Source organism: Drosophila pseudoobscura, chromosome X (assembly GCF_009870125.1).
Source record: "Drosophila pseudoobscura strain MV-25-SWS-2005 chromosome X, UCI_Dpse_MV25, whole genome shotgun sequence".
NCBI classification, from domain to species: domain Eukaryota; kingdom Metazoa; phylum Arthropoda; class Insecta; order Diptera; family Drosophilidae; genus Drosophila; species Drosophila pseudoobscura.
The window spans coordinates 47,687,996-47,701,902 of NC_046683.1; the positions used below are offsets into that span (position 1 = coordinate 47,687,996).

The 13,907-nt window shown below is 47.2% G+C and overlaps 3 protein-coding genes across 5 annotated transcripts; 1 reads left to right on the forward strand and 2 right to left on the reverse strand.

The window, feature by feature from the left end:
- Window positions 1-532: 532 nt before the first annotated feature.
- Window positions 533-6,546, reverse strand: LOC4813441 (Phosphocholine cytidylyltransferase 1). Of its 2 annotated transcripts, none has more exons than XM_015187436.2 (4): window positions 6,314-6,546; window positions 2,383-3,032; window positions 1,993-2,316; window positions 533-1,927 (listed from the first exon to the last, which is right to left on the reverse strand). In XM_015187436.2, the coding sequence occupies exons 2-4, from the start codon at window positions 2,908-2,910 to the stop codon at window positions 1,184-1,186; spliced, it is 1,596 nt and encodes a 531-aa protein (XP_015042922.1). In that variant the 5' UTR covers window positions 2,911-3,032; window positions 6,314-6,546; the 3' UTR covers window positions 533-1,183. The 2 variants fall into 2 exon arrangements, with proteins under 2 accessions (XP_015042922.1, XP_001353577.2); XM_001353541.4 differs by lacking the exon at window positions 6,314-6,546 and adding an exon at window positions 3,310-3,457.
- Window positions 6,547-6,898: 352 nt separating this feature from the next.
- On the forward strand, window positions 6,899-10,270 carry PolH (DNA polymerase eta). Its single transcript, XM_001353542.4, has 3 exons — window positions 6,899-7,610; window positions 7,674-8,170; window positions 8,236-10,270. The coding sequence occupies exons 1-3, from the start codon at window positions 7,179-7,181 to the stop codon at window positions 9,983-9,985; spliced, it is 2,679 nt and encodes an 892-aa protein (XP_001353578.3). The 5' UTR covers window positions 6,899-7,178; the 3' UTR covers window positions 9,986-10,270.
- On the reverse strand, window positions 10,148-13,653 carry SLC22A (SLC22A family member). Of its 2 annotated transcripts, none has more exons than XM_001353543.4 (5): window positions 13,105-13,653; window positions 12,777-13,023; window positions 11,684-11,787; window positions 10,670-11,621; window positions 10,148-10,608 (listed from the first exon to the last, which is right to left on the reverse strand). In XM_001353543.4, the coding sequence occupies exons 1-5, from the start codon at window positions 13,326-13,328 to the stop codon at window positions 10,420-10,422; spliced, it is 1,716 nt and encodes a 571-aa protein (XP_001353579.3). In that variant the 5' UTR covers window positions 13,329-13,653; the 3' UTR covers window positions 10,148-10,419. The 2 variants fall into 2 exon arrangements, with proteins under 2 accessions (XP_001353579.3, XP_015042924.1); XM_015187438.2 differs by having other exon boundaries at window positions 13,071-13,105.
- Between the last annotated feature and the right edge of the window lie 254 nt (window positions 13,654-13,907).

The following is a 13,907-nucleotide window of genomic DNA, read 5'->3' on the forward strand; positions in this document are numbered from 1 at the left end:
GTAGCGACCCATTCTTATGGTCTGTGTCTACAAAGATCTCTGTCATCTCTCAATTGCCATAAATTGAGGCGCAAACAAATAGGAAGTGCCTCCGTGATGGTCGCCTGACTCTTGGCACGGGGGTACAAATCAGGCGATACATACATACATATGTATATAAACTATATAGATAAATCTACAAAGCCATTAAACAAATCACTGAACCAGAAGACCAATCAAAAACTATTGTTTCATCATCGTTCGGCACCAATAGAGCGGCCATTCGAAATGATTTTCATAATTATATGAAAGGGGAATGAATACAATACTATTAAAAAACGGAAGCGAAAGGTATCAATAGGTAAATAAGAGATATAGTAAATCTAATACTTCTGTAGAGGCCTTGAAGGTATTTAAAACTATATTAGATGGTACATAAGGTATTCAGATTACAAAAACTAATTTTGTCTTGCACACTATCCGTTTCGTGTCCGCCTCCTACGAGGAGCCGTAACATATACCCTCAATAATTAGATGAACTATTTTCCAAAAGTTTTCTTTCGATTCAAGGTTTATTTTTCAAAAAATATTTAACAAAGCATTTGCAATAATTCCGATATTGCCATGTGTTGAATCATGTTTCTATTTTTTGTTTTTGAATGCGTTTTGGTTTTCTCTATGATGTTGGTGTTCTGTATGTTGGTTAACTTATAGTTATAGTGTATGCGAAATAATTTAATATAAATATTTCTAGATATTTCCGGTATCTTCTACTTCTCTTCTGCTGTTACTGCACGCACACGAGCAACCGAGTGCTTAATACAAAAATGAGTCTTTTCTGCATTGGTTTTTTGTTCCAATAATGTAAGCCCCATATACATTTTGCGAGTCGCGGGATTCGGGAATCGGTGAATGGTGTATCGTGCTGTGCGCCTTCACTCCATTTGGCTAAAATTAGCTAAAGGATCTGATGGGTAGATAGGGGATCAGGGATTGAGAGTGAGAGTGAGGTATAGCCGAGTGATAGCGAGTGCGAGTGAAAACTAAAGACTAATTGGATTACAGATACCCTTTAGAGCTATGTGTAAGTAGAGGTGAATCTGGATGAGCCTGCGAGGAGGGACGTTTCCCTCTCCGATCCCATAGAAAGGAAAAGAGAGGTAGAAAAAGTTCAGGCTAGTTCCAAAATCTAAAATCATTCGCCTCAATTGACGGAGCGTCTCTCAAACTCCACTTCCTGATCGACGGCCTCCGTTTCATTGTCATCATCATCGTCATCGTCGTCGTAGGTGTCCTGGTAGCTCCGACGTGCCAGAGCGGACCTCTTCTTATGCTTGCCATTAAGAGAACTACTACTGGCCGCACTGTACTCCGCGAGTTCCAAGTACTCATCGCTGGACTCTGTTTCCTCATCCTCGTCGCCCTCGAGCTCGTCACCATTGACCGATCCAGAGGGACTACCGGGCGGACTTAGGGCCTGTATCAGCTTTCCCTTTGACTCGTTCCACAGATGATTCAAACGCTCGCGGCCAAAGAGCAGCAGGAACGTATCGATAAACTCGCGCGACTTCTCCTCCCACTTTGTGATGAGGTCGCCCTTCACTTTGGTCAGCTCCCGCTTGCCCCGTGACTTCAGTTCGTCCATTTTATTCTGTAGACGGAACTTTTTCTCGGAGAGAAATGAAACGTTCAGCTCCTTGGCGGAATAGCCCCGTGCCAGATTGCGACGCACATACAAATCGTAGTCTTTAACGATTCGGGCCACAATGTCTGATGTGGACACACCCTCAGTCCGTTCGGTGGCCACAAACATTCCACGAGCCTTTAACGGGCCATAGATATCGTCCATGCCTTGGGTTCCATAGGGAATGTCGTCATGGGCAACAAAATCTATTTTGTTGTCAGCAATGAACGCATCGGACAGTGTCCAGGGAGCATTCTGAACAATCTGTGGAGGGCGAAAAGGGAAGGGTTATCAAGGGTTGAATCGACCTGCTTACGCTGAGCACTCACCTCATCGACATAACGACAATGACGCACACCCTCGTACCGCTCAAAACCATTCATCACAGTTCGTCCCTTCATGCGGTGCGTTAGCTCGTCGTTGCACACTCCGACAATTAGATAGACGTTGGGAAAGATGTTCTTGGCCTGCATCAGCTGCCTGGCATGGCCCTGATGAAACAGGTCGTAGATGCCATCGGCATAGACGCGCACACGACGATTCGTCTGGCCGGAGCGGGCCATTTGGTAGGTGATACGATAGGTGTAGTCGCAGCGATCTCGCTCCACCATAGCCTCCTCGTCGCAGGAAAACGGGGCCGGCTTGCAAATGGTCTATAAAATAGAAAAGCCAAATTAATATTGAATGGGATTTTATCTTTTGAGTGTCCCAGTGCTTACCGCAAAGTCAGATGTACCGCTAAAGGTCTGCTGCGATGTGGATGCAGCTATAACGGGAGGCGCCTGTGGCTGTGGCACATATTTGCGCTTCACTCCGCTGAGATAATCCGCCGTCGATGTAGCGGCGGGCAGAGTGTCCTCGGCGGCGGCAGCCTCACCGTCATCGTCTGGTTCGCACTGTGAGATGGTGCGCGTGCAGTCCCTGAGCGTGGTGGCCGAGGTGGTGGGCTCTGCGGCGCCATCAACGACGACACTCTCCAGCTGGCCATTGGACTTGGCCTTGCCGGGTGATCGAGAACCGGGGCTAGTTGTGCGCTGATCTTTGGCATCCACCACAATGGTGGTGGTGGTAATGGGCGACGTTGATGGTGAGGTGGAGGCAGAGGCGGGCATGGCGATGGCCGTCTCGTATGTTCGTTTCCGCGTGGTCAGCGTCGAAGTGATCAGGGGCGTGGCCGGCGGGGAGGTAGCTGCCTGTGATGTGTTAATTGTGTTGTTGGTGTTGGCGAGTATCGATGAGGTGGCCATCGCAGCGAATGTTTTGGAGCGGCAGTTTTAACGATTTCCCTTAAAACACTTGTGGGTGGATCGGAGGAGGCGTTCACTGTTGACTGCCGTGTTCGTGGAGGAGGAGATTCACGTGCGTCCAACTGCAAAAATAAGGGGAATAACGGTTAGAATGCCATTCAGGTAATTTGTTCTGCTGGCAAAACAACACGTGACGTCGCATTTCTCCCGTTGCTGCGCAATTGCAGCGGTAGCGGCACCGTGGCACCATGGCCGAATCAATTTATTTTTAATTGCCAAACCGAATGATTCGATTCGCCACGCGCACATCGAACCACTGAAATTCCTCAGAAATCAGCAGCAACAGAAATAAATCACAACTAAAGAAAGAACAACTACAAACGCATTATTGGCACGTACATTCAACCAGGCAGGGCAAAGAAGAAACGGCAACTAAAACTAAAACAACGGCACTGTGAAAGCGCAGCAGCCGCTTGGCTTGGGTGGGCGATAGGGAGAGGGAGATGGAACTAGTTCCACCATTAGCGCATTAGCTGCACTTCATTGTTGCCACTGCTGCAATCTCCCGTTTTACATAAACAAAACGAAACGGAGAGATTCGAATGTGAGTCAGAGAAGGCAGCTACGATGACCCAATCGGGGTGCCTGGACTCTCTCTCGCTCCCATTCAGTCAGCTGTTCGCTGCGTGCTCCAAATTAATTTCGGCCATGCCATGGCATGTTCAACAGGAGGTAAGGCTGTTGTGCTAGTTTTGTTTGTCACCATCTCTTACCATCTCCCACACAAACACATACTTATGCGAATGTAAACTTTTTTCGATGCCACCCCCTCGCACTGTCTTACCTTCTTATTAATGTACCTTGAAGCAGTCAAACGATTTCTCATACCCATGTTTATTCAACATAAGAGACATATGTATGTATGTACATACACATGCACACATTTATCTATTGCCGCTTACGTCTGAATATTTCTTTGGCATTGAGGTGATCCTATTACGTCAGAGATGTTTGAGGTGCAGGTACGGTATCCACCCGTGTAGTATTCCTTTCTTATCTGGAAATCAACAGGCCATTTGATGATAAGCACAAAATCCAACCGAGACCCAAATGGCTGTTTCTTGGAATCGTACTTTTGCCCGCTCAAGGTCTGACTTAGCTCTGATTCACCTGGAACCGGCTTCGCGACAGTTCAAGTTCAACTCTTGGCTTTGGACCAAGAGAACAAGAAAGAGAGAGCGAGAGAGATCTGTGCTCTGATGTAAGCTGTATTTTAAACATCGAAAAATACGTGCATGTACAAACATGTTAATTCTGTTGCCAGGCAAAAGGAAAAGTGTGGGGCAAGCAATCTTCAGCTACGATCAACGTCACAAGGCGGAGAGTCGTACGATCGATCCACTTGTCGGCAGAGCAGAGGATGACGGTGCGCCGTATGTAAGTAAAATGAATCAAACGTAAACAAACGCACAAGAGAGAAAGCGATGAGTGTGCGTACTTATATGAGTGGGTGGATGGATGTGTTAGACCAGTAAAAACGATTTGCCAATTGACAGGCGGTATGCACTAAAGTAAGCGACAGATAAGATTGTTACTGTTGTTCTTAACTTATCTGGAAACGGGACTTCCGCTGCACTCGCAACGGGGGAGTAACAAATGGGTCCGATAGGAACACGATAAATGGAATTTGGCGGAAGCCGTCCATGTGTGTCTATAGACACATGCTATTTGATAAGAATCGTAGGACACTCACCAACACCACCCAGCCCCCCCCCTCCCAAACCAATAATCGTTCAGCCGGATCTGGCAAGTGAGGCAAAATTCGAGGGAAACCAAAGTTCATTATCATCACGCGCTCTCCAGCCAGGTCTCAGGTTAAGCCTCCCTTTCCCCTCACACATGTGGCATACTAACAGGCCAAAGAACTCTGCAGAATCTCAGAGAACGGCGAAACAAAAATGGTTAGTTGGCATTTTGTTGGAGTTTGCCTTTTGCCAGCTCGTTCGCGTTGGCCAAAAAAAAAGGTTGAAAGTACAGTTCCAGCAAGTTGAACCTACCCTCCTCCTCCAACTGCTGCTCCGTTCCGATCTCTACGCTCTTCGAGTGTTTTTCCCCCATTGATGATAAGCCCCCACTCTCTGTACTATGTATACAATGAATATGACTTGTATTAATATATTTGCATTGATAACCTTCGGCTGGGTGGTGGGCACTTATTATCAATGATGAGTATGTACTCCAAAAAAGATTGCTTGACGTCAACTGTGATTTGGATGCTGTTCGAAGTACGTGAGAATATGGGGGAAATGTCCACAGGAAATGGGAACGCTAAATATGCACGTATGTCCAAAATCCCAACTATACTTTCAGAAATTATATTTCATACCGGTGTTCTCCACATGTCCATAGATAATCTTATCAAACATTTTAATTGCACAATGCTCTCTTCACACTTTGATTCAGAAAGCACACATACACATGCTGTCTCTCTTTCGCACACACATTCCCTCTCTCACGTAAAAGCTTCTCCTACGCATGATATACAAATTTCATTGAGTAGAGCTGAAACAGCTGACTGATTGTGCGTGTGATCACCCTCAATCGCTCTTTCTTTCCTTCCTTCTCTCTGTTATGTTTCACACAGGCACCCGCGACATAGTGGTGTACCCCCACGGTGAAATATAATCGTCGCTTGGGAAAGTAGAGCGCAGCACATTGTTTGACAGCCATGACTAATGCTTTCGCAAGTGTGCAAAATGGCAAGGTTTATTATTAACCCCCATTATGATGGTGGTGAGGATGATGCTACTTCCACTGGGGGAAATCGTACGATCGCAGTGCAAAGTTCGGTGAGTGGTGTTGACGCGTCAGAGTGACGTGTGGAAAGGGAACGAAACGAAAGAGGGGGGACGTTGCAAGCTACACACCAAAAGTCATACGACCGACAAAGCAGCGCCCGTGGTGGCGGTGTATTTTCTTCAAAGAGTGACGTGGCGGGTAGGGTCGGCTAGCATTGGCGTCGTCTTGCCGGCGAAACAAAATCGATAAGTGTCAGCAGCTGTTCGGGAGGGAATAAACAGAGAAACGTCTAGGGCGAGACGATTATGTAAACAAGCCTTCAAGGCTGGCGATTGTCGGGTAAAGCTCATTGCGATCAAATCCAAATCGCAAACGCACATTTTAAAGAACCCAAGCATAATCTTCAAGCGAGCTGACATTTCGCGCGGAGAGAGCGAAGAAACCGAGAGAGAGAGGGACCGAGAGAGATGTGAAATCGCTCACGTCACAGGAGCATGTCGTAGTCGTCAGCAGAGTGTAAATATTTGATATCTGTGTTAAAACATATTTTTGTCTTCCCCGGATCCAATCCAATCACAGGTTTCGTTTCACTCACACAACTTACTTTCTTCCCAATTGAAACGTTGATTTTGTTAAATCGCTTGGCTTAAAATCGGTTTGCGCTTTGATTTGCTATTTAATGCCCGGCTGGAATGACGCACCAGTAATACTACGTGTAGCACTTAATTAATAGTTCACTAGTTTATTTATTAGAGCACCGCACCACCGCCAACTACTTTGTTTGTTATTTTAAGCCGAGCAGGTTTGACCGCGGACTTAACAATAAAATCTACGGTCTGACCCTTAGAAATATATCGAAATATACGTCACAGTTTCAAAATATACTGAAAATATACTGAGTTAGTATATTCTTATGGAATTATTTCTATCATATTCCTCGATTTTGATATTCGTTTTAATATTACTAAAGGGCAAATACATTAGATATTTTTATTATTAAATCAAAACATTCTTTTTACTTTAAGCTGTGGCCTAATGTTCCTAAGGTTCATTCGGTATATTTACGGTACATTTTATTTTAAGTCCGCGGTCACACTATATATTGCCCGTTAGTGGCCACTTTTGTTGACTTGTTTTTGTTTAAACCTTATTTCATAATCAAAACAATAAAGATGTCAACTTAAATTTAATCAGTCTAGTAGGAAATTGAATTAATAATTGGATTAAACTATGAGTTCAGAGCTGAGGGTCTTTATCTAGTTACTAATATTCATCCGAATATCAAAAACGTGGAATATGATGCAAGAGCAATACAAATAATTCGTCAGTATATTTTCGGTATATTATGAAAATGAGACGGTATATTTCTGAGGGTCGACCGCATATTTCATCGTTTGATGCCATTCACACAAAAAATTGCGGGAACTTGTTGAGTGCGAAAGCGGAGCGCGACTTTACGAAATGCAAATATGATCACGACTCGCAGCCATGTTTGCATGCAAAACAAATACGATCGGGTGGTCCTGCTGGTGGATATGGACTGCTTCTTCTGCCAGGTGGAGGAGAAGCAGCAGCCCGAATACCGCAACAGACCCCTGGCCGTAGTGCAATACAATAAATGGCGCGGAGGCGGCATCATCGCAGTCAACTATGCAGCGCGGGCCAAAGGAGTGACCCGGCACATGCGTGGCGACGAGGCCAAAGATCTGTGCCCCGACATCGTGCTCTGTCAAGTGCCGAACATCCGGGAAAAGGCGGATACGAGCAAATATCGCGATGCTGGCAAAGAAGTAGCTAATGTTCTGCAGCGCTTCACGCAGCTCCTGGAGCGTGCCTCTGTGGATGAGGCGTACCTGGACATCACGGATACTGTGAATCTCCGCATGAAGCAGTTGCAAATTGTAAGCAATTTCTAACAGGGGCAGCACTTCCATGTTCACTTCCACTTTTCACTTTCTCTGTAGGGCGCCTTTGCCTTGAAGCCGCAGGAGCTGGTTAACACCTTTGCCGTTGGCTATGCGAATATTGGGGACTATGTCAACAAGATAACGAATCTATTTGCCAATCCCTACATTAATGATGAACGTTTCCAACTTTCCTACGATCAGAACGATTTGCCCGCCGTTCGCCAGAGCGATATTCGTCTCCTTATCGGAGCGTCCATAGCTGGGGAGGTGCGTGCAGCAGTCAAGAAGGACACTGGCTATGATTGCTCTGCAGGAATAGCCCACAACAAGATCCTAGCCAAGCTGGCCGCCGGCTTGAACAAGCCCAACAAACAGACCATTCTACCGCTGGCGGAAATCCCTGGGCTGTTCGATTCGTTGCCAGTAGGAAAGATCAAGGGTCTGGGCGGAAAGTTTGGCGAGGTGGTGTGCGAGACTTTGGGCATCAAATTTCTAGGACAATTGGTTAAATACACCGAGGGAGAGCTTCAGCGAAAGTTTGATGAGAAGAATGGGTGAGTTTCGTTGCAGTAAATGTCACGAACGAATAAGTCTCATACATAATCTCATCACATTTCAGCACCTGGTTGTTCTACATGTCTCGCGGAATCGATCTCGAGGCGGTGACTCCTCGCTTCTACTCCAAGAGCATTGGCTGCTGCAAGAAGTTTCCCGGACGTAACAATATCACTGGCTTGAAATCTCTGCAGCATTGGCTGGGAGAGCTCTCCATCGAGATCAATGATAGGCTGGAGAAGGATTTCATCGAAAATAACCGGAAGGCCAAGCAGATGGTGGTCCAGTATGTCCAGGACATTGATGGAGAAGAGGTAACCAGCTCTCGGTCCACCTCAATTAATCACTACGATCAGGAAACGCTGGCAAAGCTTGCTCTAGACCTGATCAAATCCAATACGAAAACGTTCCTACGACCTGGAAGCGATGCGGCTCTAAACAATTCGGTCAAGTTTCTAGGAATCAGCGTGGGAAAGTTCGAGACCATTTCAACTGCTCAAAACAGCCTACAAAATATGTTCGCCAATCAGGCGGCGAAAAACAGGCGAATGAGTGGGGAGGAAGCTGTGCAGCAGCCGAAAGTCCATGCGGAAGTCAAGTCCAAGCAGACGGAAGACTCAAAAATGAAGAGTTTCTTCGCCAACTATCTGCAAGGAGCCAAAAAAGAGGAGAAGAAGACCGCTGACCCTGCTCCTGCGGAGGATACGCGTACAGTAGCAGAAGAAGCTCCGCCCAAAAAGAGTTTTTTTGAAGACTATAAGCAAAAACTTAAAGCCGTTTCAGAAACGGAAGCAGCTGCTGTAGGTTCTACGCAAACCTCCACACCGCCAGCATTGAAAGGCAGTTTTTTTGCCAACTACTTAAAGCAACAGAATGCGGCTAAGGAGCAGCACATCGAGTCGGCGGCCGAAGGTCAAGAGGATGAGGAACAGACTCAGAAACAGGAGGTCGAGGCGATAGCCGATAATGCCTCAGATATGCAGGGACTGGCCGAAGAACTAGATGCAATTGAGGCAAGCAATTCCAAGGATTTCGATGATGACACCCTCGAAGATGATACCCTCACATCAAGGGCCAACACAATCGTGCCCCCGAAGGAACCACCATCAACATTTCAGCCACTCACGGAAGAAGAACTCAAGCCATCCACATCCAAGCGTAAATTTGATCAGCTCAACAACAGCTCCTCAAGCAGCTACAAAGAAAGTTATGCCGAGTACGCCGTGCCCGAGATACGACCAGATCTCGTGCCCATGGTCAAGTGCGATCAGTGTGGAGCGAAAATTCCCGACGATGTCAAGGTCTTGCAGACGCATCGCGATCATCACTTTGCCCAGGAGTTGAGTCGCCAAATGAGGACCGAGCAGCGCGAGAAGAGAAAAAAAAGCCCAAAGAATATATCCCCCAAGCCGACACCGCCCAAAAAGCAAAAGAAGTCTGCTGGATCAGCTAGCGGAGGCTCCTCGTCTTCCTCCACTGCTCCTGCCAATAGCATAGCCAAGTTCTTCAATACCAAGCCCCCCGCAGAGCCGCCTTCGAGCAACTTTCCCACTCAACAGTGCTCCGAGTGCAAGGCCTACATCAAGAGCGTCGATATGCCCGAGCATTTGGACTACCACATGGCCAAGAATCTCCAGCGTGAGCTCAACCAGCAGGATCTGCGTAGTCGAACGGCTGCCCGCAGCAAGGAGACCACCTCTCCGGGCGAGGCCAAGAAGCAGAAGCAAAAGCAAAAGCAGCTGAATGCTACCATAGCCAACACCTCCGTCAGGGGCAACAAGCCAATTACCCAGTTTTTTACACAAACCAATTAATTGTTCAGTTTAAACCTTAAAATTATGAATTATGAATTCCAAATCAAATACGATATTAGCGTAAGATAGCGCCTAAGAATGGACCACGTGCAGCTTTAGTTTGTTTCTTTTTTTTTTTTGTTACACCAAGTATTATTTTCATATTGAGAATCTAGAGGACAATTTGAGCTATGAATTTTTTGTTATTTGTATTTTTTTTTTTTTGTTCTAGCCTTAGCGTTAGGTTTAAGAATAGAATCCAATGTTGACCATTAATATCTGCAATAAATAAATCGATTGAGTTTCTTTCCTGCAAATTTCTTGGCCTTGCAATGGTAGATTATACGAGTAGTACATATGTATGATTATTCTTATGATTATACTATAGCACAATTTAAAAAAAAACAGTGTCTTTGTATTTGCAGGCTGCCCTAGTGTTTACGATAATGCTATGTTTACGGAACAGTTTGTTTCGGGTCCTGCTGGCTCTTCGAGGATTTCGTCTTCACGCCAATGGCATCCGCCTCCTGCACTGTGGTGGGCAGAATCACGTTCGTGGTTTCGGGGAAAAACAGGGTGAGGCATCCACTCACGATGGCTGCGCCCGCAAAGAGCATGGCTGGGGCACTGGCATAATACTTGGCCTACGAGTGAAAAGGGTAAGAGCTTAGTAATGATCTTATAACAACCGATGTGCATACTCACCAGAAGAGGCGTTTGAGGGGCCAGCATAGAGCCGAATCTGCCCATCATGGAACAGAAGCTGAGCAGACTGTTTCTCAGATTCGTTGGATAGATCTCCGAGGCGAAGAAGTAAAGCACCTGGAAACTGGCCGTGATGGTCAGCTTGCCGACCAGGAAGAGCACCAGCTGCAGCACGGGCTGATCTGCGCCGGCGAAGATGGTGCCGATGCAGCAGATGCCACTGAATATCATTAGCCCGCAGAGGGAGTAGCGCCTCCCAAAGCGGTCCATGATGAGTAGCGGCAGGAAGAACCCGGGAATCTCCACGAGCGCAATGTAGGCAAAATTGTTGTACTTATTGCCATCGAGCAGCACAACATTCAGACTCAGGCCGTAGTAGACCAGCACATGGACGATCCAGCAAAGGGAACAGTTGGCTATGCGCCACTTGAAGTTCTTGAAGGCCTCGCGAATGGGAAATCTGCTCTCCGCCGACTGCTCCAGCTTGTCCCGATTGGCCAGGATCAGCTTGTCCAGCAAGCTATCCGAAAGCTTCCGCTTGTTCACTTTGGCCGCCCGGCGCAGAATGCCCTTGGCCCGTTCCTCCTTGCTTTGGCTGAGCAGCCAACGGACGCTCTCCGGCAGGATCCAGAAGTAGGCCAGCAGAATCAGAGATGGCGTGTAGGTGATTCGCAGGAGAATACGCCAGTCTGGGTAGGCCTTGGCAAACATGGCCAGCGCCACCTCCCCCACGGCATAGAAGACCGTGATTACACTGCAGGCTAGCACCCGACGCTTGGGACCCACCAGCTCGATGCCAATCACGAAGCAGGTGGAATACAAAGTGCTGCTTGTCATGTTGTCCAGGAACTCAAAGACCAGGAACCAAATGTAGCTCGGCGAGAAGGAGCGAACGATGCCCAGCACGGCGCCCAAAATTCCGCCCAGGGCGATGGAAAAGCTGCGTCCATAGCTGGAAGAGAGACACGATCACTCAGAAGGGGAAGACCATTACTAGGGATATTCCATTCTCACCGATCTGCCACATAGCCTCCAATTGGAATGCCAAAGAACTGTCCCACGTTGTTGATGGTGCCGACCAGCGACAACTTCCATTCTTCATCGCAGTAAATGCCAAACTACAGAAAGATTCCATTCCAAAGTGTCAGTCTTAATCGTTACACTGAATTGTAGCCTAATTTGCCCATGATTACGCGTACGAGTATCTTTAATATACATAGCTCGTTGTTCCCAAGCCGTGGCCTGACTTATGAGGCACTTATCTGTCAGCCACTTTTCTGTCATCCCATCCCATTCACATACGTGTCCAATTGGGTGATAAAGAATGTCAGCTCATCAGGCCACTTGAGCAACCTCTTCTCACTTCCCACTTGCCACTTTCTACGAGTACGACTACGAGTACGAGTCTGTATGCTAATGGCTACGATTACGATCCCTTATCGTAAAAACCTTCAATCAGACGAGGCCCATTAAAACTGACCGTGACAATTCTCCTCTATTTATCTTGTGCGTAGTGGATTTGTTTGCCTCCAAAGCTGGGGAAATTCTGTTTAACTTTGGATCTGTAAAATATAATCCCTCTCTCTCTCTCTCTCTCTCTCTGTTGATTCAGCTGACTGTGGGGCATTCTGCGTATGCTCAAGAATATACGATATTGCTTTGAACTTGTTCTTCGATTACGTATTATAATCAATACCTGAAGCAATTTACAACCACTTAAAGCAATGCTGTGTAGACGGTAAACCCATTCGGGCCCCGACTGAGTGCCCACTATTTGATTAAGATTGTAAAAGACTCAGAGCGGCTATCATTGATGTACTCGAATTCTGGCGGTAGCTGTCTAAGTCATAGTTTAGTCATTGAACCCGTTCTGATTGTCTAGATCTTGATAGGGATGAGAGCAGAGAAGAGCCACCTCGATGCGCTTCTGATGCTTCCCATTTCCCGGCTGTTGATCCAGGCAACCGGGAGCCATGCGCTGCGTGTAATCGTCTGACATATTATCAAAGTCCAAGTCTGCCAGAGTCTGGCATACGGTTGTCGTAGTACCTGATAAGGAGTGCGGAATGCACACCCCCCTCATTGCCGATGGCACTTTGATACTCACGTCATTGGAAATGGTTAGCTCCTCCCTATCGCGGAATACGAATTTATTGCCGGGACACGATTCGACGTGCGCGCTATAATGCTCGGCCAGGCATATATCCTCCCCCGCCGACTGGTTCCACTGGGGCAGCTGATCGTTGCTGTAGCGGTTGCACTGGTCGAGATCCTTCCCGTTCCTGGGAATGCTGAACTCCGTCCACGGCTCAACGTAGGCGCTCTCGGGCGAATCGCACTCTGCAATGTGACATCTGTTGGTGGTTGCGGATAATTCTATTTTCGGTAGCACACAACTAACCCACAACAAGGTCGCGGCATGGCATTAACTTCACCTGTGCGTCACAGTGCTGGCGGTGAAGACGTACGTCACTGAGAACATCGCATGGAACATCATGGGCAGGCAGATCAGCAGGAAGATGATCAATTGGAAGCGGCCAAACTGCCCCAAATGCTTTAGTATGGCATCTAGGGTCACTTCTTCCGGATCCTTTGGTGGCGCGGTTGTTTGGACCTCCACAGTCGCCTCTGCGGGCGGCGGCGCTTCGCTGGCTGCCATTTCTTGATTGTTGCTGCTTATTTGTTGACTTTGGTGATTGGGGCACAATTACACACGTTTTGGTTTATTTCTGCACCCGCTTTCCGTCTATTTCGGTTATTTTCATTTACGAAACATATATGTATATTTATTTTTATATCCGAAGCCGAAAACTTTAACGATGTGCACGGGACAGAGTCGCGCAACGAACTGCTACCAGCGATCCGCGATCGGAGATCCCCTAACGATCCAAAACAAAAACAAAAAACAGCGAACGAAGCGATCACGATCGCAGCCCGACAGCGAATGAGGAGCTCTTGCTCCACCGGCCAACTATTGAGAGCCTCGACCGCACACACGAGAACAGCCTTGATAAGGCCTGTTTTACGAATCTACGGATAGGGTCTATATAGGCTCGTTTGAGATCCAGCGGTGTGTCGGTGCTGGATTGGTTGCGGTGAAAGCGGATTGCGGACTGTGGATTGTGGATTGCGGGTGTGGAGTTCTGTGTAGATATGGTCAGAGTCCAAAGAAGAGGCCTTCCAGCTAACTTCCCCAGAGCATTCGGATTTTTCTTGGATATTTCTCCTATTTAGTGGT